The 27,841-nt window shown below is 39.8% G+C and overlaps 1 protein-coding gene across 1 annotated transcript in view; it reads right to left on the bottom strand.

Moving 5' to 3' along the window:
• The window catches only part of WDFY3 (WD repeat and FYVE domain containing 3), a 241,607-nt gene that overhangs the window by 15,426 nt on the left and 198,340 nt on the right, over positions 1–27,841 (bottom strand). Inside the window, exons 43-55 of the mRNA XM_065404726.1 lie at positions 24,415–24,468; positions 21,864–22,032; positions 20,725–20,888; positions 15,739–15,887; positions 15,125–15,245; positions 14,585–14,670; positions 11,981–12,061; positions 10,458–10,512; positions 9,985–10,104; positions 8,050–8,167; positions 3,667–3,773; positions 2,671–2,824; positions 240–331 (exon numbers count right to left, since the gene is read on the bottom strand). Of these exons, the coding sequence (XP_065260798.1) occupies positions 240–331; positions 2,671–2,824; positions 3,667–3,773; positions 8,050–8,167; positions 9,985–10,104; positions 10,458–10,512; positions 11,981–12,061; positions 14,585–14,670; positions 15,125–15,245; positions 15,739–15,887; positions 20,725–20,888; positions 21,864–22,032; positions 24,415–24,468 (1,470 nt within the window). The remainder of the gene's footprint in view (positions 1–239; positions 332–2,670; positions 2,825–3,666; positions 3,774–8,049; positions 8,168–9,984; positions 10,105–10,457; positions 10,513–11,980; positions 12,062–14,584; positions 14,671–15,124; positions 15,246–15,738; positions 15,888–20,724; positions 20,889–21,863; positions 22,033–24,414; positions 24,469–27,841) is intronic.

Below are 27,841 nucleotides of genomic sequence, written 5' to 3'. Positions count from 1 at the left end.
TTTTGATATGTTTAAAGGAAAAGCAGTATAATAGCACCTTATTAGCTGCCTCAGCCAATACAGATACCAAGAGCAAATGGAGGACCATTGGTTCTTTAGTCCATCAGCATAACAGGGTACCTCCCCAAGATGCACATCGAATAGAAAAGTGATGACAAAGGATGCATTGAGCTCCCTAAACTGGTATTTAAGTCCAAATAAACTTTCTGTGCTTTTTACATTATTAAAATGTTTATTACCTCCCGATGAACTCTAATAAATTCACGAGGATCTCCCTTTGCCCATGGGGGAAGTATCACATCTCCAAGCTTAGTACCATTCTGTTTGCAACCTACAAAATATATTGAAGTTTTAAAAGCAAAAAAGACAGTGATGCATCTCAATACGAGAAGAAACAAAAATCATATTACAGTTACAATGGCACATGCTTTATATAGTTAGTGCTTCAAGAAATTTCTCAGCATTTTTTTTACTGTTGTTTCTATAGCCCCTTAGAAGCCCGAAAGTTGTCACCTTACTAGAAACATGTTTCTCCATCATGTATATATTTTTTTATATAGGGTTGTTTTGTGAGAGTGCTTGAACTAGTTGTAATTTTTTAAAATATAAAATAAAGGCACTTAAAGTTATTTCAGGGAACAGGGTAGAGAGACAGAATTATATGTTCCTTGCGCATATATATATAAAAATAGATCATTTCAGTTTCCCATCCTTAACAATGCGCCTTTAAAAGTAAGTTTAATAGGTTATTAGCTATGAGGATTTATTTGATGGTTATCTAACCTTCTGAGAATTTTGAATAATAGTCCAGTTACCTTAATAGTTTTCACTACAGAGAAGCCAAAGTCTTTAGCCCTTCCTAATAAAGAGGTTTTTAGAACTTTAATTTCATCTTGCTATAGCTATATTTTCTATTTAAACGGTTCTGTGCCACAGGGTAGATACTTTGTAAGGAATTATGTCTTTGTAGAATAATGGAAACAGCCCACGCAACAGCCTCTTGCAGCCATACCACAACCAGGATCCTTTCTGAATATTTGGCTTGTACTGAATGACTGGGTTTTTTTTTTTGAAAAACAACTTCAGAAAGCTCTACTCCATCCTTTCAAACACACACACGCACAAGTTTTAAAAATACAAAATGAGAAATATCAGAATATGAAGATAAATTCCTCAGATGGAGTGACATTTTGGATGTTCATTTTAGTAGACTTTCTTTCAGGTCACTTTTTTGAAAGTTTTACACTTTTTGAAAGTTTAAACCTGTCTGATTTTAAGTAAGGGAGGACTAGCAGGTGTCAAATTACTAATTACTGAATTCAGTGCATTTTCAGTGATTTATATGCCAACAGGCTGTATAATGGAGGAAAATAATCCTGAGACGAAATGGTATAAGAGCAAACAGTAAAAAGGCATCCCACTGGTAGAATCTCACCATGATTCATTTTCTCCATATAAGGAAGACTTTTTAAACTACCAGAATATATTCATATACTGTGTCCTCTGCTGTAAACCTTGAAGGACTGTTTCTTCAACCTTTATTCACATTGAGAAGTGCTACAAAATCCCACTCTTGAGTTCATGGGATTATGCTTGTAAATACCACTCAATATATATAAGGCTTGCAGAACTGGACCCTGAATCTTTTACTCACTGAAGTTTCAATTTTGTTGAAAAAACAAATAGAAAAGGGATAGAAATGGGAGTTTCAGAATATAAGCTAGCCTGCGATAAAGGTTAAGAGGAAACTTTCCCTAAAATCATATGTCTAAACAGGTACAGTAATTGCTATGTTCTTGTGTCTGAAAGTGTCAGAGATCCTTGGTTCAAGCTTCTAAACTCTTAGGAAATATTCTGCACCAATGATTTTGATTTTTAAAAGATGCGGATGGTTAGTAATCCGTGTTATTGAATTTGCAGCATAGAATTTGGAAAAACTAAAGAGTTAATCTCATAACAAAAAATATGATGCTATGGCAAAACTAATATTTATCTCACATCAGTTATTTTATCTTTCAGTGGTGTGATCTGCCAACAGTTCAGTGAAATTTCACTGCAGTTAAATAAATAACAGTGGAAATGATCTATCAAACTTTCAGCTACTTTTCCTTAAAGAACTTCACTCCTAGAAGTCTAAATATCAAAATGGACAAACACATTATACAAACCCGAGGTTATGTCTGTCCTTTAAACACATTTGGCCTGAATATTGAAACACTACTTTAAGACTGGTAGATTATATGGCAGAAAAACAGTCATCAGAAATTCTCCTACCAAAGCAGGATTTGCTGAACGTATGAGTTCTAACAAAAATGCTTCCCTTGGAAATATAAATTTATTGTTCAATTTAATTTCTAAAATGCAGTTTTATATGAGTTGTTAAAATGAGTATTTGGTGTTTGAGAAAACATCTTAATTCATCTAAAAGAAAAAGTCAAGAGTTACAAACGAACTGTCCAGATTTCCCTATATAATTGCTCATAAACACACAGCATTGGGAAATACATATTCCCATAATCAAAAGATAATTAAGGCTCAGTTCCAGTAAGCCATCTGCCATTTTCTTACCCTGTTACATAAATCTTTGTTACATACATTTTACTGAACTTGTTTTATGTCTGGACCAGTTTTCACATTCATAACACAATGCGATCAGCAGCTTTTGCCTACCTAGATCAAAGTTATTGGAGTTGAGCAGAAACTCCGGGAGGTAAAAGAATTCTGGGATGAGTTCCTTTACATCTGCCATGTTGTGCTTTGATGCTGAATACCAGGCTTCACGCACACTGTGAAACATTCTGTCAGCCAGGTCAAAGTGGCCACCCTGTAGAATGAAATGAGAAGCATCTTTATACCAGAACATTTCTCAGCACAGCAGACTCAGCCAAGGTCTATAAAACTGTAAAGTAAAACCATTTGGTAACGTTTTATCTCAGTCAAATAAATACAATAATAAAAAAGGAAAAAACCTCTCCTGCAACAAAAGGGTCTAAAACTATGTTTTCTTCTACTGGTTGCTATAATCTTTCTTTGCAATAATGCTAAATATGAAGCATAAAAATATACATCTACAGGATTTTTTGTTTAAAAAAAAAAAAAAAAAAAAAAGATCTAGCCCTATTCCAAATATTAGTCTTTTTGGTTGAAATGCTGGCCCAAAGAAAATAAATGTTCTTGCCTGATGGTTTCCAGCTAAGAAAATATTTAAAATGTAGCACTGTGAACCCAATTAATTTTCAAGCTGTCAGAAAATTCCAGGCTGTGCTAATGTTTGGTTAATTTGACTCTCAATACTAGACTGACAAACTAGTTTAACAAATTAGTCTTTAAACACTTGAGAACCAAATGAGGGAAACTGATGCATGAGTTCTTTTAACAATAGATGAACAAAGTTGGATTTGAACTATTACTTTATTAAATAAAATCTGTTTTCTCTCTGTTGAATTTTCATGCTGCGTACATTTTTCAAAATGTTCAGACTTCCATCTGAAGGATCATATACATCTGCCCATAAAATCTCTTTGCTATTCTAAAGAGAATAACGATCACAGCACTTCCTTTCTTTTACCATGCTCAGTGAGAATCGAGTTACAAGATGATTCACATTTTTACCCATTTTCAAATTTAAACAAGACAGAAAAAGAGAAAAATGAACACACAATTTACCTGTAACCGTAAGAATATCTGTGTAAAGGGCTCCATTCGGACAAGATACGAGGCCACTATCATGGCAGATGAATAGTGAGTACCATAATGATAAGCTGGAGTTTCCCCTGATAAAGAAAAATTAAAAGTTACAAATGAAGAGGAAATAAAGAGGAAATGTTCATGATAAAATCTGCAGTAAATTAAGAAATTAATAGGTTTAAGAAGTGCTAGACTGTGAGAACAGTATGACCCTGAACACATTAAAAATTGGTATTTGCAGCTTTCATATTTGCGGAACTAAGACTATTTAAACTTTATGATTTGACATTGAAACCACTTACTTAAACTTTGGCAGTAATCCACTAGTCATAATTCAACAGTCTTTTGCCCAGCAACACTGCACATTTAGCAGTTTTATACTTTGAATAATTGAAACATTCGAAGACAGCTACAATTACTTCTTCTAAAGGAGAATTTTTACTTTTAGCCTGTTCTATGATGTGGAATTAAAGGCTTAGTGCTCTAATATTTCTCAGAATTGCTGACTACAGATTTTGTAAAGATTTTATTTTATTCATTTGCTGGCAACAACAAGCCATCTGTACAAATGTCTTCACACAATTCTGCTGGATGTTCATAAATGGAACTCTGCCACCTGCTGGTATTGGACAGTACAGTAACTTTAAAACAACGGTCCTCAAATTACTGGTAATGACCTATTAAAGTTGCAGTTAAACTAAGGGCTTGGGAAAGCCAACAGGTGTGAAGGAACACAAGGTTTGGATGGAGGCATCTCTGAGAGGAGGATTTATTAATGGGGATTCTCTATATCCTAGTAAAGAGGAGAGGATAGAAGTTGATAAAGTAGAGGTAGGAGCTGAAGAGAAACAGTCAAATGAAAGTCCCATTCAATTACATTACAGGAAAGCAGACAGCTAAATATTGACAAATTTTATAAGTGCTTGTATACAAATGCTAGATGTCTAAGTACGAAGATGGGTGAGCCTGAGTGCTTGGTATTAAATGAGAATGTCAATATAATAGGAATCACAGAAACTTGGCAGAACAATGATAATCAATGGAGAAGGTAATACCAGGGTACCAAATATATTGGAATGACTATATGAACACAGTCAAATATAGTAAAAGTCTTAAATGAATCAAGCTGTACCATAGAATTTCTATGGTTAGAAATTCCAGGCTTCAATAAGACTATAGCGGTAGGAATATGCTACTGACCACCCAACCAGGATGGTGATGGTGAAATGCTCTAGGAGATTACAGAGGTTACAAAAATAGAAAATTCAATAATAATGGGGGATTTCAACTATCCCCCCATTGACTGGACACGTCATCTCAGGAAGAAATAAAATAAAATAAAATTTGTAGACACCATTAATGACAGCTTGTTGTAGCAGCTAGTCATGGAACCCACAAGGAGAGAGGCAATTTTTGATTTAGTCCTAAAGTGGTTCATTGGATCTGGCCCAAGAGATGAATATAGCGGAGCCACTCGGCAATAGAGGCCATAATGTAATTAAATTTAACATCCTGGTGGGTGGGAGAGGGGGATACCAAAGAAATCCACCACAGTTGCACTGAACTTCAAAAAGGGGAACTACACAAAAATGAGGAAGCAAGTGAAATGGAAATTTATAGGAACTGTCACAAGAGTGAAATGCCTGCAAGCTACATGGAAACTTTTTAAAAACACCATAATAGAAGCTCAAATTAAATTTATACCCCAAATAAAAAAAATGCCACTATGGCTAAACAACAGAGTAAAAGAGGCAGTTAGAGGCAAAAAGGCATCCTTTAAAAATTGAAAGTCAAATCCTACTGAGAAAAACAGAAAGGAACATAAACTCTGGCAAGTCTAGTGTAAAAGTATAATTAGGCAGGCCAAAAAAGAATTTGAAGAGCAACTAGCAAAAGATAAAAAAAAAAAATTGCTGTTAATTTTTGTACCTACATCAGAAGCAAGAAGTCTGCCAAATCATCAATGGGGCCACCACTGGACGAATAAGGTGCTAAAGGAGCACTGAAGAAAGACAAGGCCATTGTGGAGAAGCTAAATGAATTATTTGCGCTGGTATTCACTGCAGAGGATGTGAGGAAGATTCCCACACCTAAACCGTTCTTTTTAGGTGACAAATCTGAGGAACTAGGGTAGGAATAAAGAGTCACAATGGAAAGAGGATCTGTTCTGGGACCAGTGCTGTTCAACATATTCATAAATGATCTGGAAACAGGGATAAACAGTGAGGTGGCATAGTTTGCAGACAATGCAAAATCACTCAAGACAGTTAAGTCCAAAGCTGACTGTGAAGAGTTTTACAAAGGGATCTCACGAAACTGGGTGACTGGGCAATAAAATGGCAGATGAAATTCAATGCTAATAAATGCAAAATAATGCATATTGGAAAATGTAATCCCAACTCTATGTACAAAATGATGGGAGTCTAAATTAGTTACCACCACCGAAGAAAGATGTTGGCCTCATCACAGATAGTTCTCTGAAAACACCTGTGCAGCCCCGTTCAAAAAAGTTAACCAAATGTTAGGAACTATTAGGAAAAGGACAGGATAATAAAACAGTAAATATCATAATGTCACTATATAAACCCATGGCACGCCTAAACCTTGAATATTCCATGCAGTTCTGGTCGCCCCATCTCAAAAATATATATTTTAGAATTGGAAAAAGTACATAAAAGGGCAACAAAAATGGTTAGGAGTATGGAACAGCTTCCATTTGAGGAGAGATTAAGAAGTCTGGGACCGTTCAGCTGGGAAAAGAGACGACTAAGGGGGGATATGATAGAGGTCTATAAAAAGCATGAATGGTGTGGAGAAAGCGAATAAGGAAATATTATTTATCCTTTCACATAGGTAGTCCGTTTAAAACACATAAAGGGAAGTACTTCTTCACACAGTGCACAGTCAGCCTGTGGAACTCATTGCCAGGGGCTGTTGTGAAGGCCAAAAGGTGCAAAAAAGTATTAGATAAGTTCACAGAGGATAGATCTATCAATTGCTATTAGCCAACATGGTCAGAGATGCAACCCCATGCTCTGAGTGTCTCTAAGCCTCTGATTGCCAGAAGCTGAGACTGGATGACAGATCGATCACTGAAAAAATTGCCCTGTTTTGTGAATTCCTTCTGAAGCACCTGGCTCCGCCCACTGCTGGAAGACAATATACGGGGCTAGATGGACCATTGGTCTGACCCAGTATGACTGTTCTTATGTTCTTGAATCATCAAATTCTTATCATCTGAAAAAAGGGCATAATAGGAAGGGAGTGCAGTATAACAATAATAGTTTGGACACATGCACAGATCGTATTTTTAATATTTAAGGGAATTATTCTAAAATTGAGAAAAAATATCAAATCTAACTCAGTTCTAGGGGGCATTTTGCGTACTTTAAAGGAGTAATATAAGGAGACTGATTGCATTTATTGTCTTCTTCAGATGAATGATTACTTAGTAAATACATGCACTGAGAACTGAATGAATAAGCTGTATAAGATCTATCTATGCAAAAAGATTCCTAATTCTTTGCCTTGTTTATTTTACTTCAGCAGTTCTCAAGCTGTGGTCTGTGAAGAGCTGCCTGCTCATATGATAGTGGTTTTTATTTATTTCTAGCCGCTTGACTACATTAAAAACTGCTCAAAATATATTGCTTTCCTAATATTACTTTTTCATGTAAACAACTAGTTCCACAGGGATGCTATGCGATCACAATCAGGAGGGTACGTGGTCCATGAGATACTCTCTCTATTAACATGCAGTCTGTAGTATGGAAGAGTTTGAAAACTCCTGCGTTATTTATTTATTTATTTATTTTTTGGGCAGCAATTAGGATTTCTTAATGTAGTATTCTGCATCTCCTTGATGGACTGAATTATGTCTCTCCTTTTTGCACTGGCACAGGCAGAAATGCCATACAAACCAAGTGGGGCATTCATCTCTGTGCTGGTGCCGAGCTTGGTGTAGGCACCAAAGGGGGAGGGTGTGTACATTCCCAAGAGCAGGTAAGAACAGCTCTGAGGGCTGCCTTCACTTGGGTCATTGTAACTACCAGGGAAGACGGGGCATAGAAATAACCAAGGCTTTAGCAGCCTCCCACACCAGTGACACCTGTGTGGGAAGAGTAGATCTCTAAGCCGGGGTATTCCCCAGTGGGGGCCTTGGAGTTGCTTTGTGGCCACGTTTAAAAAGGACACTGGCATAAAGTGGCCACACCACAACCCTTTGTGCCCTCCCACAGGATCTGGTATGCACATACGCAAAAGATGTTTAGGATGTTCTTGGAGGAAGACGACAGGCACACTGACTAACTTAAAATACGCCCATCTCTGCTCTTCAAGATCTGCATTTGTACAATCACTTACCATTAGGATCTTCCCAATCTTTGTATCGCTTTTTGTACTGTGCTAATCTTTCCTCTGTCTGTGCTCCCATCGGTTTGGCCAGGTTTCTGAATGTCTTGGGATTAGTAAGATCCAGTTCCTTTTAAAATAAACAAATACAGATTCTTAAAAGCACTCTGCACTGGCTGATCAAGGCGAGCAGCCGTATGAGCTATATAGTATTTATCTCTTCCTTGTAGAGCCGCATATCGTAAGCAGCAGCAATGATTTATCTCATCTACTTAGTTATGCTTTTCTAAAGAATTGTTTAGCCTAATTCAAGAAGATATCTTTACTACATTCTAGTAGTGGGGGTGCTTTATGTCTCCCCCGCATCCCTGCAAAAGCTACCCTCAGCAGCAGGTCTTCATCACAGCACCTTATGCCCACCCTTAGGTACAAACTGACTGGCCAAAGGTACTGCCCAAACTAACATTAATATCATTTTCCGCTTTTCCAAAACTAGGTTTGTCACTTTCATAAGGTTGGGGCTAAATTTCTTGAGAGACTGTCTCCCAAACAGGAATGCTTCCGCTATGTCAGGGGTTCTCAACCTTTTTCTTTCTGAGCCCCTCCCCCGCAAATGATATAAAAACTCCAGGGCCCAGCGGGGGAGGAGGGACTCCGGGTTGGGCGGGGGCAGGCCCCTCAGACATAGGTGTAATTTGACTTCTATTTGGGGGGGGGGGGCAGAAGGCAGGGGCCAGCTCTGCACAGCAGGGTCTGGGGAGGGAGCTCCTCCTCTACCCCGACTCACCTCAGCAGGCCACCCAGCCTATCTGGGCTGTCGGGAGGGGGAGGGCAGCGGAACCAAAACTTATTACAAAGGGGGGGGCAGCGCTCAGTTCAAAAAGTCTGAAAACAACTCAGGGTGCAGGCAGGGGGTAGCTAGGGGCTGCGTGCAGGCAGGGGGGTAGCTCAGGGTGCAGGCAGAGGGTAACTAGGGGCTGCGTGTGGGCAGGGGGGTAGCTCATGGTGCAGGGAGGGGGTAGCCAGGGGCTGTGCCCGGACATGGGGGTAGCTGGGGCTGTGCGTGGGAAGGGGGCAGCTCAGGGTGCAGGGAGAGGGGTAGCTAGGGGCTGTGTGCAGGCAGGGGGTAGTACAGGGTGCAGACGGGGTAGCTCAGGGTGCAGGGAGAGGGGTAGCTAGGGGCTGTGTGCAGGTAGGGGGGTAATACAGGGTGCGGACAGGGGGTAACTAGGGGCTGCGTGTGGGCAGGGGGGTAGCTCATGGTGCAGGGAGGGGGTAGCCAGGGGCTGTGCCCGGACATGGGGGTAGCTAGGGGCTGTGTGCGGGAAGGGGGCAGCTCATGGTGCAGGGAGATGGGTAACTAGGTGCTGTGCGCAGACAGGGGTAGCTTGTGGTACAGGGAGGAGGTCGCTAGGGGCTGTATGCTTCAGCCCTGTGGGGGGAGCCGGTGATTGGGGCTTCAGCTGCACGGGGGGTGCTGGGGCTCAGGGTCTGGGTTTGAGCTGCAGGGCTTCGCAGACCCCTGGTTGAGAACCGCTGCGCTATGTCACAAAAGCCACTGGGAAACATTCTAGAGAACTACGGCAGAGATTTACAAGAAACAAATTTATGACACAAAGCATCACTGCGCATGTGTGTCCATGTCAATCACCAGGCCACCATGCAAAAAAACTTCGGCCTTGGTCCTGCAACGAGCTCTTTGTAGACAGTCCTCCTTGTCTGTGCAGAGTCGCATTAACTTCAATGGGACTCTGCACAGTTCAGGGTCACAGGTCTGCGTGGAGCTCATTGTAGGAATCTGTGTAGTAAGAAAGTAAACTGAAATTAAAGATTTGGAAAACTGAATACGTCCCAGCTCCATTGAGGTGAACCAACTATAATGTTGGTGCACCTTAAAAATAAACATGTAAAAATATTAATATGACATAGATAAGTTTTCATATTTACCGCCGAATCATAGTCTGCAAGGATCCAGGGGAAGACAGGGTACTGCATGAGATCATTATAGGATCTGCCAGCCAGAGTGTTCAAGTGCATCAGGTACTGGAAATTACTGATTTCTCCTCTCTTAAAAAGAATAAATATTAGCATTTTAGTTCATTTTAGAATAATCAAACACTTAAATTGGCAGATCTTCACTGTGGTCTGCTCTCTAACAAGGTACAAACTACAGCATAAAAGATTTGTGGAAATACTCTCTGAGATTTATTGCATTGTTTTGTCTCACACGTCTAATGGTGCAAACAATCTTGTTTCTTTCAAAATACTGCAAAGCAATTTGCTGTGGAGAGGAGTGTTCCAGGGTACTATATTTTTCAACTTGCTGAACATGAGCACATTTTATTCAAATATTTCATTGCATATGACTATAAATTTTGGCTCTTCCTACAATATAAGCACAGTAGAACTCTCATACTTACCTCCCATCTTTGTGTCACAGATTTCTCTCCCACTAGAGTGCTAAGCAAGCCAGACCTAATAGGAATAAGGGATGTGTCAGTATTTTTCTATTTAGCACAATATTGTGGCTGCATCTTTGTAATATGGTACAAAACTTAAAGCATTAGAATTTGAATATCTACATTTTACTCTCTAGTAGAGTACCAATGATTACCACTACTATACCTTAGCAATGTTGTACAACGCCTATCAAACTGACACCCACATAAATCAGTGCACAAATGTTAGCTGACTTCTGAACAAAGGTAATTAAAACATTTAACTATGCATTTCAGTGCAAGGACAAATTAACCTTATAAGACCCACATTATGAACAGTTATTTAATACGTTGGATCAAGTTCTTTTCATGCTGAAATCTATTTCACAGTAAACAAATTAATTTATTAATAATGTTAATTCACATAATATCCATAACTTTTGTTGGAAAACAGTGGTGCCAACAGGATTTGTAAGTTAAAGGCAATTTGTAAAATCAAAAGTTTTATGTGAATTTCCCTTTTCTTTTTCTCACTAACAACTTCCTGATGATCAGCATTTTTAGACCTAGCATCTCCAATCACTCTTGTTGGTCTGGCTCAAGGCAGTGCAGTTCAGCACGGAAGATACATAGTTCTCCAGAAGATCCAGAACTTTAAACAACATAAGTCTCTATTTAAAAAGACAAGGTGGGTGAGGTAATACCTTTTATTGGACCAACTTCTGTTGGTGAGAGAGGCATGCTTTTGAGCTTCCACAGAGCTCTTCTTCAGGTCTGGGAAAGGCACTCAGAGAGTCACAGCTAAATACAAGCTGGAACAGATTGTTTAGCACAAGGCGTTAACATGTAAGAGACTATTCAAAGTGAAGTGGCCAGTTAACACCTCTGCAGTCATAGGACAAAAGAAGGGGGTTAGTGGGTTACAGATGGTTGTAATAAGCCATAAATCCCGTGTCTTTAAGACCACAATTTTTAGTGTCTAGCAAAATTATGAATTTAAGTTCCCAGGCTTGTCTTTTGAAGGTTTGCGCAGGTTTCCTCTGAGGACAAGAGCTGATAGGTCAGATATAAAGCGATCACTCTGTGAAAAGTGCTCATCCTCGGGTGATAGGGTGTTTTTGTCTTATCATTTTTCTGTAAGAGTTCATTCGATAGCGTAGCGATTGTCTGGTTTCACCGACAGTTGTTATTGGGGCACTTAGTGCACTGGATGAGGTACACCACATGTTGGGGTGTGTGTGTGTGTGTGTGTTCAATCATTGTAGCGGTGGAGATATGTCTGCAGACTTTGCATCTGTTGTTACAGCAGGGTCTGGTGCTGCTTTGAGTTGGTGGGTCCTGATCTGTAGGGAGCTTGTTTCTGATGAGGAGCTTGGTGACATATTACTTCACCCACCTTGCCTATCTAATACCCTGGGACCAACACGACTACAGCAAACACTGAAAACAACAGTCTCTTCACTTGACATTCTGAGCAATAGATTTTTAGGAAAAGAACCACATACCCTTGTTCTACACTGGTGTTAGGTCTCTGTCCAGACACAGACTCTGAACTGTCAGTTAAAGATGGAACCACAGCCAAAAACCTACATTAGTTAAAAGAATAAAATTAATTACATTTATGTTCCATGTGTACCTTTTATTTAAGAGAATCCAAACACCAAAACTCAGTTCAAGTGGCAACTTGATTCCAAGCAGCCATGTAAATTCTTTAAAAAAAAATTAACTACTCGCTCTCGCTCTCCCAATCTCCTATCTGCAAACAAAGTTAGACATTTAAATCTCGTATTTAACACATGTAGCAAGTTTAGCATTTCTGGATATCAATAGCAGACACTAACTTCCTCCCCCTGGTCTCAATTATGTCAAGAGGAATTGTCTCTCTCTGCTTCTGATTGGGGTGAACATGATCCAAAACACAGAATTTCCCTTCTTCAAGAGAGGATCTGGAGCTCAGGAAAGATGACCAGGTGGGGAGTTTTTTCACTTTTTTCTTGTTTTCAGGCATTCTGAGAAGGATTCTCACCCTTGGTGATGCACCAGTCTATTTCTTATTTGGGGCTCATGTGTGAGTGTGTTCCCCTATGCTCTTTAGCCTCTAATATGTAACTGAAGAGATGATACAAGGGATCATCCTCCTCCTACACCAACAAGCAAGGTACCAAGTTAGTCATCCACTTAAATATGGACAGGACTCTGGAGCTTTAACCTTTGGATTGGACTGGGATGGGAGAGGTGAGGGAATTTTTGAATTTAATCTCAAAGAATTCTTGAAGGATTCTGCTTGCTGCTGCTCCAAAATATGCTCTAAAAAAGGGACTGCTGAACTGTTGCTCTGTTTGTGCATCAACAGGTGAAGAATATGACACAAGGGTGATGCAGTATGGACAAGCCACAGGGCCCAATGCATAAATCTGAACTGCCTCCTGTATTTGCATTAAAGAGGCACAGTTCAAATGCATTGATTAGGTGAGAGGTCATAACCCAGGAAAAACTAGTAGTCCACTAGTGTGGGAGAGCCATGCTGCCCAACTGCTCTGGCAACTGCAACACAATGTCAAACTAATAAAAATGTTATACCTTAGCTGAATATCTGTTAGTACTGCAAAAAGCTGTGGGTGTGTCTGTGTGGAGAAAGGTAATTCCATTTTGTGGAGAATTCAGATATTTCAAAATTTGGTTTCATTCTGATTCTGAACAACCCCCCGCCCAAATTTCAAAAATTCCCCGTGAAAGGGAATGGGGCCCTGACACTGAGGCAGTCCGCCTGACAGGCTGCCCCAGAGCCATGGACCCCAGAAGCGGTGAGGTTCCTGACTCTGTGCCAATCCATATGGCACACTGGTCCGGTGCTGCAGACCCTGGAAGCCCCAGCTAAAGAGCTATGTACTCTGGAAGCCTTGGGGTCTCTGGTCAGCTGGGCTGCACAGTGGTAGACTCTGGAAGCTTGGGCTGCTGAGAAGCCCTGGACCCTGGAGGCCTGCAGTCCTTGACTCAAACTCTGAAGCAATCCATCTGGCGGGCTGCTGAGGAGCCTGGAAGCCCTGGGGTCCCCAAGTCTGACTCAGCTGAGGTAGCAGATAGGTAGGCAGGGTTCCACTGGACCTTCATCAAAATCAAACCGTTTTGGTGGAAAGTTTCAATTTTGATGAAATGGAAAATTCTGATGAAAAAGTATTTTGTCAAATTTTTCTAACCATCTCTATTGTCTGCACTAGAACAGAGGTTGAGGTAAGATCGGAGTGTTTTAGCTAACCACAAACCTTATCTCCAGCATAGTTGTGGGCTAACACTTTTAACTTTGACTCAGCTGGTTGAGGTCTACAGGTTTACTCTCTGTCTGAGAAGGACCTAACGTCAACCTCTTTTCTAGTGTAGACAAACCAACACTCTTTTCTTTTTCAGACAGCAAGATGTTATAGGCATGAAAGGGTGGGTTCTCATTTTCTCATCCAACCTTGAGCTGCATTCCCTCAGAAACAAATATAAGATGTCTAGATGTCCAGTGGCTTTCCTTTGTTCTTCAGATCTCACTTTTTGTCTGAAATCCACAAGCAAACTTATTTTATCTGTACACACAGCCCTCTTCTCCATGTGCCTGGAACTGTAAAATCTCCTTTTCCCATCCCAAAATTATTTATTTTATATAACATATCCGGGTCACCAGAGAATAATCCAAACAAAGACAGTATGTTCAGCCAACACTCAGGGACAAGGAATGTCAGTCATTACAAGTATATCTATACTATGTGCATTACATATAAACAATGCAGAAAACTCATCAAATGTTCCTAAGTATTTCTATTGTGCCCTTCCCTGTGCTATGTGGGCATCATATACAATACAGTATCTACAGACCATGGATTAACTAACTGGTACAGTTTCTCTGTGGTGCCTATAGTATGGTGTTTTCAGAGCCGGATATATCCTGCAATGAAATTGATTAAATCTGTAATGTGGTGTGGTCTCCCTTTTCCTGGGGCTTATGTCCATTCTAATATAGCTATCAAAAATAATTTCAAATATGTTTGAAACTTTTTTTAAAAAAACAGTAACACTACTAATCATGCTCAGTTTAAATCACTGTAATTTAACTCATTTTGGAATACCTTTGATAGACTTTATTTCTAACTCCTTTCTGGAAAGCTAGAAGATAGTTCCGTCCATCTCCTGAGAAAACTTCAACAGCAATTGGCTGGAAAGAAAGGACAGAGGAAAAATATGGATATCAAAGGATGTTACAAACAATAGGACTAATGAATTAGTGTGTCACCTCTTAGAATCAGCTGTTGTAGCTCACAAGTGAAATAAGTTTGGTGATCTCAGTTTAACCATAGTGAAAAGTTGACAATGATGACACCAACTAACTTAAAAACTGTCCGAATCAGTGCTGTCAGTCTATGTCCAGAATATTAAAATACACTCTGTCCTCAAGTAAAAAGTATATATGCCAACATTTTCAAACTTGGATGCTAATTTTAGGCAACTCAATCCATATTTTGGGACTCCAAATGGCCTCACTTTCAAGCTGCTGATCACCCCCAGGAATTATTATTATTATTTTTTTTTTTAAAGTGACACTTTCAATAAACAATAATGCTGGCTAAATTCTCTCCATCCCCATCCAATCGAAACAAAACAAGAGTCACCTGTAATAGGTATCTCCTTTTATGTACTTCCTTGATATCTTCATATGCAAATATACTGCATGTTCTTTTGAGCTGACTTGGACCTTGCCTTGCTCCTCTAGGTATAATTGGCTCATGCATACTGTAGGTAACCAGAGGAAGGAAAGTTAAAAATGACCACCAATGTATATCAAAAACTATTTTTCAACTGTATGGAGTTTGTTAAGCCAGGCAGACTGCAACTATAAATCTTATTATTTTTAAAGTCACCACAGAGGAAAATCTACTATTGTAACTCAGTGAACAAAAGTTTAAAATGATTCTCCAAGCTTAACTTAATTATCTTTATTCTGAACTACAATTTTCTATGATATTTTATTAGTATAAGTAATAAAACCAAGAATAACAGAGCCAAAATCATGACATCTATGCTCTGAAAAAGAAATTAGAGTTCACGGCTAAATAACACATGATTTATACATAATTCTGTGCATATCAATCTACAATTGTGGAAGCAGGTGCAGGTGCATGACCATTCTAAGTTTGATATTATAGAGTTTTGTTCTTCAATCTTTCACACAATGTTTCTTGTCTATTTACCAAACAAGCTAAACTGACTCTCTTAATTCACTCACTTTGGAGGCAGTGTCTCAATATCCCGTATTTCCCTGGTGGCTGTCATCGTAAACCCATCGATCACATAGAAGTGTTCTTTACCAAAGAGAAGGAGTCCCTCACTGGTGTCTAGACCTTGAACTCGAGCACAGCGGTACATGTGCTGAATCTGTAATGAAACCCATAGGATTAGCAAAAGCAGCTTAATTTAGCTCAAGTTCAGTCTGTTCACTTGTTGGAAGTTATGGCTTGTTCTCCCAGACAATATTTTCTTATTTTAAGTACAGCAATTCTGTGCTACTTGTTTTATTAGTTAAAATATATGACAAAGACGCATCAGACAAATGAACTAAAAATGGGGCTATAATAAAACTGTGTACAATTCAGAACAAATTATATATACCCATCAATATACATGCAATCATATACTCTTTTCTTTCTATTGTATTCTGTATCCATAAAAGAATAAAAGCAGGGATTCAATAAAAGGAGGAGAATTTACTAGGACATAAGAGTCTGTTACGAATATTACCTAAAACAGTTGTGTTCCATTTGTTTAAAAGATAACCAACAAAATGTAGATTAAAATGGGAGACTATTTTTCTCCATTATCCCACAGAATAAACACCAAACCAAATTGTGGTCATCTGTCAGAAGAACCAGCAGGAATGAAACGATACAGACACTGACAAAGGGTTAATGGAAACACAACAAGGCACTACAACAGACCTTAAAACATGTTTTAATCTGAGATTCAGGCAGTGTATATGAAAACTGAAGACTTTTCCAAGCTTAGTTCGATATACAAATTAATTTTAATTCTACCTTGTCTACAAGCCAAGTAGTACTGGACAATGATCTTCAGTTAAGAGGTATTCTAACTACAATAATAGCAATAGTAGGTTACATATGATTGTTGAAGAACTTCAATTATTTTCTGTTTGTTTCCCATATACCTTAAGATGAACAACATAGACTGGATAGCAGGTGTACTGAAATAGTGTAGATTGGTTTTCTGCAATACTTCAGGCTAATTATCTTAATAGAGTTTTTTTCTCTCTCTTTTAAGAAAGTTGTTCAGTCACATAGTGAGCCAGTCCACTTCAACGGTGAGCGCAGCATTCTCATAACTACCAAATGAGGACTGGACACAATGCTCATGTGCTAATGGAACTTCCTGCTCCAATTAATTACCATTTTTTAACTTAATTATATTGAACCACCATTACAGTGAGAAATAAGCAACCTGGAAAGTTCCAGTTTGTAAAGTTCAGCCATTTTTGCACTAAATTATTATGTGTATATGCAACTGTCTTTACCGAGCAGAAAGTTTTTTTTTTAATTTAATCTAACTCAGAATTGGATAAATAGATTTTGCTTTAATTTTCTTTACAAATGAACCTTTGACATAGGAGGAGGAGTTTTTAAAATATATTTAGAACAAAATATCCTGACAATGGTATTGGTCCTAGATGGCAATGGAGAATTATCAATAATAATGCAGAAAAAGTGGAAGTGTTCAGTAAATATTTCTGTTCTATATTTGGCAAAAAACATGGTATAGTCTCATCCTATGGGGATGACAACCCTCTTTTCCATTCCATTAGTATCTCTGGGGGATGTTAAACAGAAGCTACTAAAATTAGACATTTTAAAATCAGAAGGTCCAGATAACTTGCATCCAAGATTTTTAAAAGAGTTGGCTGAGGAGCTCGCTGGACTGTTCATGTTCATTTTCAGTAAGTCTTGGAGCATGGAACAAGTTCCAGAAGACTGAACGAAGATAATGTGCTTATTTTCAAAAAGGGTAAATGGGATGACCTATGTAAATATAGGCCTGTAAACCTGACATCAATCCCAGGCAAGATAATGGAGCAGCTGATATGGGATTTGATTAATTTAGAATTAAGGGAGGGTAATGTAATTAATGCCATTCAACATGGGTTTAAAGAAAACAGATCCTGTCCAACTAACTTGATTTTTTTGGATGAGATTACAAGTTTGGATGATAAAGGTAACAGTGGTCTGGAGATCGGGGTATCGGTACCAAGAGGTGCTCAGTACCCATGAAGAGCAGGGACTCTGGCTCATCCATTATTGAGAGGTCCTTAGTATATCTGAACTCCTGTGGTACCCAGTAGAGGATCAATACTGACGCGGTAGCTGAAGCCAATGGTACCGCCAATGGTGAGAGTACCAAAGTAGACACCCGGGTGTCTGATGTCATCACTTGCTCAGTGCCGAGGACACTGCATGCATGGGTACTGAGAGCTGGGCTGAATTTGTAGGTAAAGATGGCTGGGCGGAACTTGATGGTGCCAGTCCCAAGCATCTACGTTTACCCTCTTTGCTAGTAGAAGGTACCGAGGCCCTACTGGTGCTGTGTCTCTCCTTTGTGTTCCAGGACTTTATGGCCCTGCTGGTACCGGAGGAGTTGTCTTTTGACTCAATGGTATTGACTCGAGAGGTCGGGGCTTTGGAGACCATAGATCTCACCGGAGACCTTGACTTTTTCGGAGCTGGCTCCTTTTTCTGGAAGCCTTCCCTGAAGCTTCCTAAGTTTTCCTTTTCTCAAGGGCAGCCTGCACCAAGGTAGAAGGGGCACTGGATGTAGCTGGAGACAGATGTACTGAAGGGAAGAGGAGTCTCCTGACCAGACTCAGGTGGTATCGGAGTTTAATCTCCCTGTCTTTCCTTGTCTTGGACTTGAGGGCCAGGCAGTAGTTGCACTCCTGGGAACCATGGGACTCCCCCAAGCAACAGACACACTTAGAGAGGCCATCACTCACAGGAATAGCCTCTCAGCAGGAGAGGCAACGTTTGACACCAAGTGAGCCAGGCATGCTCTGCTAGGAAAAACGTCTCCCGAGAGGAAAGAGGGTAAAACAATCCTCCCACTACTTATCTAACAAACTTACTATAAATATACTAACAACTAATTATAAAAATTACCTCAACCACTATAGAAATATTAGGATAGCCGAGGCACACTCAAAGTAGACATGCTAGGGCTGCATCTCAGGCCCAGGCAGTTGAGAAGGAACTGAGGGCAGTTTGCCCATGCGCCCCTATATAGCCTCGGTACCCAGCATGAGGAGACGTAGGGCACATGTGTGCGCTGAACGAACACTGGTGACTGAAAATCTCTGATCAAGGGCTTGAGAGACGGGTGTGCACCTGAAGTCGGACACCCATACGGACATTATGCGAAGAAGCAGCAACATATTTCACATTCAGCACCATCACCCTGTTCAGCAAAGCAAAATCATGCAGCATTCAATACATGAATCATGCAGGAGTCAACAATCTACTGTAGACTTAAAGGGAAAAAATTCAAAGTGGTGTATGAAATTAGGAGAGAGATGCTTGCTAGTCAGGGTGCTGAAATCTCTTTTAGGAAAATTAGCGCAATAAGTATACTCCTTCCATAGGGAATAAGAACAAATTGTCCCTACTTTATGGCACTCGTGATGGTATGTTCATTCATATTTATAACAATCACTTGGATATGTCAAAAAACTAAACAAGATTTATAAGGTGATACATGCTACCAGACTGCTGTAGCAGACAGTTGAGGAGAAGTCATTAGTGGTCAGTTTTTCACATTTTGAAGGTAGGAGCAGCAGCGACAGTGTATGTATTCATGTATACTCTCTCATATGCTGGGGGCCACTGCAAAGATTCAACTCATCTCAGCAAGCTCAGCAAGAGTATGGGAGGAAGGTCGCTGATGGCCTTTTTACCCTTTTCTTTAGACACCACCTCATATAATCCCCAATGCACACCGGTGAAGAGGCATAATGTGGTTTATGTTTTGTTGCCCTGCTGGTACACAGGTCTGAATCAAACATATTGTACTAGTGCTATTTTCTTGCAAAGGTCTGCAACTGGACAGCATAAAAGCATCTCATGTTTTAAGCAACGTTCAATAACAGACAAGAAAAATACAACAGAATACAATCAAAGTGAAACAAGTGCAATGTCTGGGCTTGAATATATTATTTCAATATTAAAACAAATTAGTCACTGTGAAAAAAAATACACTCATGAAGTTGTAAGGTGTTTACAGGAAAATATATTTCTATGCTATCAAAAAAGATAAACCTGTACTTTCCCATTTTCAGTACCATAACTGAATTACTGCAATAAAACAGATTTAAACAAAATAACTAGCTATGCTGTGATCACAAAATGCAAGCTAAACATATTTTTGTTTTAAGAATATTACACATGTTCACAGTGAGCTAATCATTACTCAAGTTTCCGGGGCATCATTTTCAAACTGTAGTCCATCAGTGTGTCACTCATCCTTGAGTGCATGCTTGTTCAGAGGTTCTCATCAGCCCAACAAAACATGGAACCCAAAGCAATCACAGAGCAGCCTTTTAATGTTCTCAAGAATAAAATACATATTTTTAATGATTTAACATTTTAGGCTGGCTTAAGGTGAAGGAAGATGAATTTGAATATAAATCAAGATTGTTATATTAATATTTTCATATCTGTTGTATGTAGTTCTCTGTAAGTAATGCTTATTTGGCACATTAATTGATATTTAAATATCCTAGACATGAGATGGTTTGCATTTTTGGTTCTGAGACGGATACCTCTCTCCTTGTGTAATATCACGGTAGGTACAGACACCTGGGACGCTTAATCTAACAACTCTTTGGTTTAATAGAAAGGAGTCTGGAGGTAGAATGACCCATCCTTGGCTACGAATGCACTTGCCCACTGCCCACCAGAGCTTATATTTGGTGACCATCTGGCATAGTGTAAGATCTGCTTGTTCTCCAGGATTGACATTAGGAGGAGGGGTTTATTGGAGATGTGTGGTGGATGAAAAGGTGGAGTTAGGGAGGTCTTTTTAGGACTTTTTTTTTAATTCTCCTTGATATGTATGATCAATGTTCCTGTTTTAAATATTCACACCTGGAGAAATCAGAGAAAGGGACAAAGTAGAAATCCAGATAAAGTAAATGATCAGTATTTCTGAAGTACTGTACCTTCTCTCCTTCCTCGAGCAGTCGAAGCAAAGTTGTATTATCAGTCTTTTCTTCTTCATCTATAGAACTACCCTCAGCTATTTGATCCTGCAGTTGCTCCTGGTTTTCCTCATCTCCTCCATCAGGTGCAGAGCGAGATCTCTTCAGAGGAGGCTTTACCAGACCTGCATAGTAATCAGAGAGACAATCAATGTATTGACAAACACTGCAGGGTTTTGGGGGATACATATCTGGAGTCCAATAAGTGGGAATGTAATCAAACCGGCATAAGCCAATAGCAGTGCTAGTCAATACAGTGCCCGTTTCCCCTCACAGTTTGCCCACTACACCTCAATCTTGATCACCAATACTACTGCCTTTCCACTGCGGGAGCATGTCCTGAACTTACACTTTTCCCCTTTTTACCCGCCCTGTTCTAGCTCTTAACTTTTAATTTTACATATTCGAGCCTGAACATCTTGGCATCCCTGCTGTCCCAAATGACCAGAGCCAGGTGCACGCATGGTGAGGGGATGAGGTGAGATTCTGGCAGCTGAGACAGAGAATTTGAAAGCCTATCACCAGAGAAGAGCTGTTAAACCTTAAAATCCAGACTATTGAGCTGACACACTATTTTTTGCTTTTTTCTGTTCCGTGAAGCGTGTTGTGGTTGTGTGTTCTCTTAACATCTCTGTAATTTTCTGTGATTTCAAGCAGATTAGTCAGGACTTTTAGATCAAGAAGGGACACGACAGTGACTTAAAACTAAAGTCTCCCCCAACTCTAACAAGTTCTATGAATGTAAAGGAAAGGGTCTCCCCCCCACCCCCCCAAGAACAACTGTTTATCTAATTCTTTCCCAGTTATTTTAAACTCAACTGTCTTGTACGTGTGTGCGTACATACATTTTTAAAAGGTTCTTGTTGTCTGGCTGATGATAGTAGTAGCTGAAGTCACCTTGCAAAAACATGTGGATCTCAAAATTAACTGCCTAAAGTTGTGGCAGTAAAATGGGGACCTACAGGACCCTTATGTTTAATTTATACGGCACTGGTAATTTGAAGAAATCCAGACTCATTCATGGAGAAGCAAGTTTAAAAAAGTTAAACTTTTAACATCAAATAGGCTATTTCAAAATACAGACAGAACGATGAACTTACCTTTAACTCTTGCAATAGTGTCTTCGCCGTGTTCTGGCTCCTGCTGAGTGGCTTCACCTTCTGAACTCTCTTCTATAGTATCTTGGAAAACAGCAGGATTTCCAGAAGCCAGGCGCATGTAGTATTCCTTGCTGTCATAGCTTATAGCTCTTCGGTAACGAGTAGGTTTCTTAGAAGTAAATGAATGAAATATTTAGTAAGTCAACTCTAATAACTGAAATGAAATTTTTCCAAGACTACTGTGTGCACAGTAAATGCTCAACAATATAATGTATTTATCTGTGGTCAATCATAAGCCAGTTAAAACGTATGTATAAAATGTAAGATTTAATTCCTAAATGGATTTAATTCCTAAATAGATTATTCAGTCACAGAAATGATGACCAAACTTGAAATATAGAGCTTTTAAATGTGGCCTGTGTGTTATGAATTGCCACAAAAAGACAAACTTGCATTTAAGATTTATTTATCTATTTTGTCGTTCCCTACAATATATGCATTAGTTTAAATAATATTCTACAACAAAGAAAGGTAAAGATGTGTAGATACTGATGTGCATTAAATCACACAATAGCCAGGGAGTTGGATTTAAGACTCAGAAACATTTAACTAAGGTTTAACTAATATTCTACAAACCTGTGGTGGCAGGAGAGTGGCCCTAAGATGGTCATCTTTAACTAATGTAACTAATTTGCAGCCTGTCTCCTTGGGAGAACTATTGCAAATTATCTCAGTAACTCCAGCTTCTAACCGGAGATTCTGGCTATAAATGTATGTTACACGTGTTTCTTTTGGAGGTTAATTCTTGTGTTAAACATCTGATTACAATGACTTTATTATAATTAAAAGGACAAATAACAAAATCAGGACAGTAAACATGCTCGGGTGATCACAGAAGTAAAGTTGGGGATAAAAAAAGGTAAGGATGAAATGAGCAATGTGCCTCTTTCCGAAGTGAAAAAATGAACTAATTTATGTGGATGTGGAAAAGTTAGATTTGGAACCTGTAGTGAAGGTTTTCTTCTCTGGCTATTGCTGGAAGAAAAAAAAAAGCTAAAAACCCCAGCTCTTACACAAGTTAAGTTCTGGAACTTTAAAAAAATCTTTATTTGATAACACTTTTTCCATGAAAACAAATAATTGTTCCTGTCCATTCTAGAACTATTAGCATAAACCCAGAGTGGTTCCATACGCTACCATCTGCCAATCTAATGAGTGTAGGTATTCCTTCATGTGCTCCTGTAATAATTATTTGAAAACCACATTTTTTTGTATTTCCATTAGTCTTCATGTAATTCGCCTATTGATACTGGGCAATACAACAACTCATGTAGATAAAATAGCACAGCTATGAACAGATGTGCTAAAATATTAAAAGATGCAGGTTACTGATATGGAGATTTCCCAGTTAATACTATCTACTCGAAAACGTAAAGATGTAAGTTATCTGTTTAGAGTCGCTGACTCATGTAGGAGAAGAGTGACAAACAGTGTGTCATGGTGCTTTAGCAACAGATAACTGGATTATGGCTGTTACAATGACAGTGTTTATTGCCATAGTATTTTTCTGGAAATAATCACTCAACAAGCTACTGGGGGAGGGGGATCCAAACAATACCCCCACGCCCCAAAACCACCAAACATTTAAAATGACAGAAATGATAATTGTAACTATATAACCCATTACATTTAACATCTTAAATAATAACCACTTTTATTTCATATATTTGAGCTTAACAACATGTCTAATTCAAAAGAAGTGAATGAATCCCACATACCATACTTAGTGATGGGCACGACTGAACACAGTTGCATATGAAAGCAAAATTACATTTACACTTGTATACAGAATGGCCAGTAATGTGTAAGTTCCAATTTCTTTTTAGGTATGTTTGATATTTTGAAACATAATACCAGTTCATTACATTATGCACCTTATTTTCTAATGACAAAGTTGTAGAAGGAGGAAAGGATTTGGGGGAAAAGGGAAAATCAAAATTTTGATTTTGGTTCCAACAACAAAATGGATACAGCCCCACTATTCCAAAAATATTATTTCTTTTTTATGGGGAACACTTTCTAAACCCTCTACTAGCACAAGACACTAATGAAATACAGTTGGGAAAGGCATGCTCCAAATGTCAAAAATGATCAACGAGCAAATAAAAAATATATTTTAATAGTGGTGTTAGTTTTCCGAAGTGACACAAAATTACCACGTTGCCCATTACTAAACATGTTTCATAGTCCATTAATTCAGATCCCAAGCCAATACACATTTACAGTGAGAACAGTGAGAGTACAGCCCAACACAGCCTGTTAGTGTGCAGCAAAGAAGGCAAGAGCCACAGAACGTTATAAGAAGTGAAGACTGAAGAAAACACAGCAACATCTTCTAGGTGTGAATATTGGAAATCTTTAATCCTGAAAATATTTACTGAAGGAACAATGTTGAAAGCCAATCGTAGAAGCCTTGTTAAGTTTGCCTAGCATGCAGAAAAACATTTGTATTTGTTTGACATTCTTTCAGTGGGTAATTTTGTTTCTTTACCTTTTGAGGAATGGTATCATCAGGTGTCTCAGGAGGTTTACTTGAGAAGTCAGACTGAAAACAGGGCATTAAGTATAAACATATCAGAAAAAAATCACTTTTGGGAAGAATGCCTGATGGTATGTTCTCCTCTTTGCGTGTACGTGTAACTTCAACTACGAGTGAAATATACTCACTATCTAAACTAGCCTAGTGTGGTCAGAACTTTGCATTATTAGTTGGTTTCATTCATAATTCTTTAAAAAACCTTGAATACTCATTTCTATGTGATTGGGATTTTCTCAAGAAAATAGAGACTTCCAAAATGAATATGGGGAACACATACCTTCTTTGAGAACGAATTATCCGTGTTACAAAAGGGCACATGTGCATACAAATACACTGATGCATGTGTATTAGTATTTTCATGTGTGCAAGTCAGGTGTGTACACTAATCTAGGTCAGTCTATATTAATGGAATATGGTATCCATTTTGCTCAGAATTACTGAAGTGGATGAGATAAATTACTTTTCAATCAAAATCTCTCAGTAATTTACAGTGGTGTAACAAGGCCCTAGAGGGCCATGTGCAATAACAGATTAGGGAAATCCTTCCCAACTCCAAAATCTAAAATTTTGATTACATCCAACATCATGATCCCCAGCATCCCCCACCTGCCCCACAACCCCCCACCCCCAGCACTCCCCACAGCCCACCAACAACTCAGTTCCCAGACTCTCACCCACCATCCTGGGTACTTCATTGCCACTCACTGGCACCCTGTCCCGCAAAGCACAGCGTTTTGCTCCCATCCCGGGCTGGGGTGGCCCCCCCCCACTCCTGGCTGCCCAGCAGCTCCGCTTGCTCTCATCACTCTCCCACGGTGAGAGCCAAATTTGAGTGATGAGTGGCGTTGCAAACTGGCGCATGTGGTTGCAGAGCCACTCAAGTTTGGCCTGGCCAGGTTCCAACACCACTCAAAATTTGGCTCAGCTGTCCCTGTGATGATGGAGGGGTGGCTGGGCCAAACCTGAATGGCGCTGCAACCCCTGCGCACCCTGTCGCATACCACTCAAATTTGGTCTGGGTGCCCCTCTGTTGTAAGGAGTGTGGCAAGGCCAAATTTGAGTGAGTGGCACGGCGAGCCCATGCAGCAGGTGAAGTGCCGGAGCGCTGCTCCATCTTGCTGGGCCCAGCGTGACTGCACCACTTGCACCTTTTTTTAGCTATGCCACTGGTAATTTAATATGCACGAAAACTTTAAGAACTAATTCCTCATGCAATGTTTTGAAAATGTACCACTCTACGAAATTAATACAACTAACAGGCCTATACCTTTTGTTCCTAATATACTTAAACAATTTTTTATTGTCCTTAATTCTGCAAGCCAGATTTATCCTTGTGTCCTTTCCCTTCTCTTATCAATTTTCCACAATTCTTAGCTTCTAATTCCTCTTCATTGCTATCGACTTCTCCCTTTTCCCAATTATTATTTTAAAATGGTTCTTTCACTTTCCCTCCAAGACTTAGTGGATTTTTAACTAGCATAGCCTTCTTTTTCAATTGTGAAATTGTGGCTTTTTAAGCATCTAGTAAAATGGTCCTAAACAGTTTCCAATTATAATTGACATTTTTTGTTTATAGTCTCAACCAATTTGGTTAAATTGTATTCAAATTTGTGAAACTGGCCTTTTAAAGCACCAAATGTGTATATATATTGCTGGTTTGGACTTCACATTTATGATGTGTAAACAGAATAATTAGGTTATGATCACTTGCACCTAAGTAATCACCAATTTTTATTTCTGTTATCAATTCCTCTTTATCTGTCAAGAGGTCTTATATAGAATTTTCCCAAGGTGGGTGCAACATTTTTTGAGTTAGGAATTTGTCATCTACAATTTTTAGAAATTCAAAGGGTGTCTTAGTATTGGTAGCATGAGATCTCCAGCATACATCATTTATGGGAGTTTGCCTGGGATCTGTCCGAGAGGAGGTACGCTAAGTGCTGCATTAGGGGGGCTGTATTGGTGCATATCTGAGTGTCTGTTGCGGGGACGGTTTGTCAGTTTGACCGTGTGCTTGATTGTCTGTTTGAAAAGTGTGAATTGGGAGTGTTTTGTTCCAGGTGGGCCTTGAGTGGGCCTGATGGTTATAAAAAGGCAGTCAGCGGCGAACAGCGGAGGCTAACAGAGGGAGTTCGCCTGGGGAGAGCCCACTGAGGTTTTCATCTTGCAGGCTTCTATGAGTAGTTACTGCAACTGCTGAGGAAGCTCTTAGAAGGAAGGTAATATGGAAGGTGAGCATTCAGTTGTTGTAACCTGCACAGGTTGTGCCATGTTTGTCTTTCTTCCACAGGACAGAAGCGATTTTGTCTGTACAAAGTGCAAGCTTGTCTCCATATTGGAAGAGAAAGTTCGAGGTCTGGAGAAACAAGTATCACCCTGCGTTGCATAAGAGAAAATGAAGATTTCCTGGACAGACATCAGGATATGCTTCTACGGGCACAATGTTCTGAAGAATCAGAACAGGCTGCGCAGCGGGGACAGAGAGACGGTGAAGAAATTTGGCAGCATTTGATCTCCAGAAGAAGAAAGAGGAGCGTCCATGTACCAGCAATGGAGATACAGGTGAGCAACCGTTTTCATGTTCTCTCCACAGGTACTAATGCGGAGAGTGGACTAGATGATACATCTGAGGGAAAGGAGCAGAGGACACTCCACCGATTGGAAGACATGAGATGCACTGTCCTAGGGATGGGGGTTCCCCGACCACCGCTCCCAAGAGAAGGAGGAGGGTGGTGGTGGTCGGGGGACTCCCTCCTCAGGGGGACTGAATCATCTATCTGCCGCCCCGACCGCGAAAACCGAGAGGTCTGCTGCTTGCCAGGAGCTAGGATTCACGATGTGACAGAGACTGCCGAAACTCATCAAGCCCTCGGATCGCTACCCCTTCCTGCTTCTCCATGTGGGCACCAATGGTACTGCCAAGAATGACCTTGAGCGGATCACTGCAGACTATGTGGCTCTGGGAAGAAGGATAAAGGAGTTTGAGGTGCAAGTGGTGTTCTCATCCATCCTCCCTGTGCAAGGAAAAGGCCTGGGTAGAGACCATCGAATTGTGGAAGTCAACGAATGGCTACACAGGTGGTGTCGGACAGAAGGCTTTGGATTCTTTGACCATGGGATGGTGTTCCAGGAAGGAGGAGTGCTAGGCAGAGACGGGCTCCACCTAACAAAGAGAAGGAAGAGCATCTTCGCAAGCAGGCTGGCTAACCTAGTGAGGAGGGCTTTAAACTAGGTTCACCAGGGGAAGGAGACCAAAGCCCTGAGGTAAGTGGGGAAATGGGATACTGGGAGGAAGCACGAGCAGGAGAGCGCAAGAGGGGAGGACTCCTGTCTCATACTGAGAAAACGGGATGATCAGCGAGTTATCTTAAGTGCCTAT

The sequence above is a fragment of the Emys orbicularis genome, chromosome 5 (assembly GCF_028017835.1).
Source record: "Emys orbicularis isolate rEmyOrb1 chromosome 5, rEmyOrb1.hap1, whole genome shotgun sequence".
Classification (NCBI taxonomy): domain Eukaryota; kingdom Metazoa; phylum Chordata; order Testudines; family Emydidae; genus Emys; species Emys orbicularis.
This window is presented reverse-complemented; position numbering and strand designations above follow the sequence as displayed.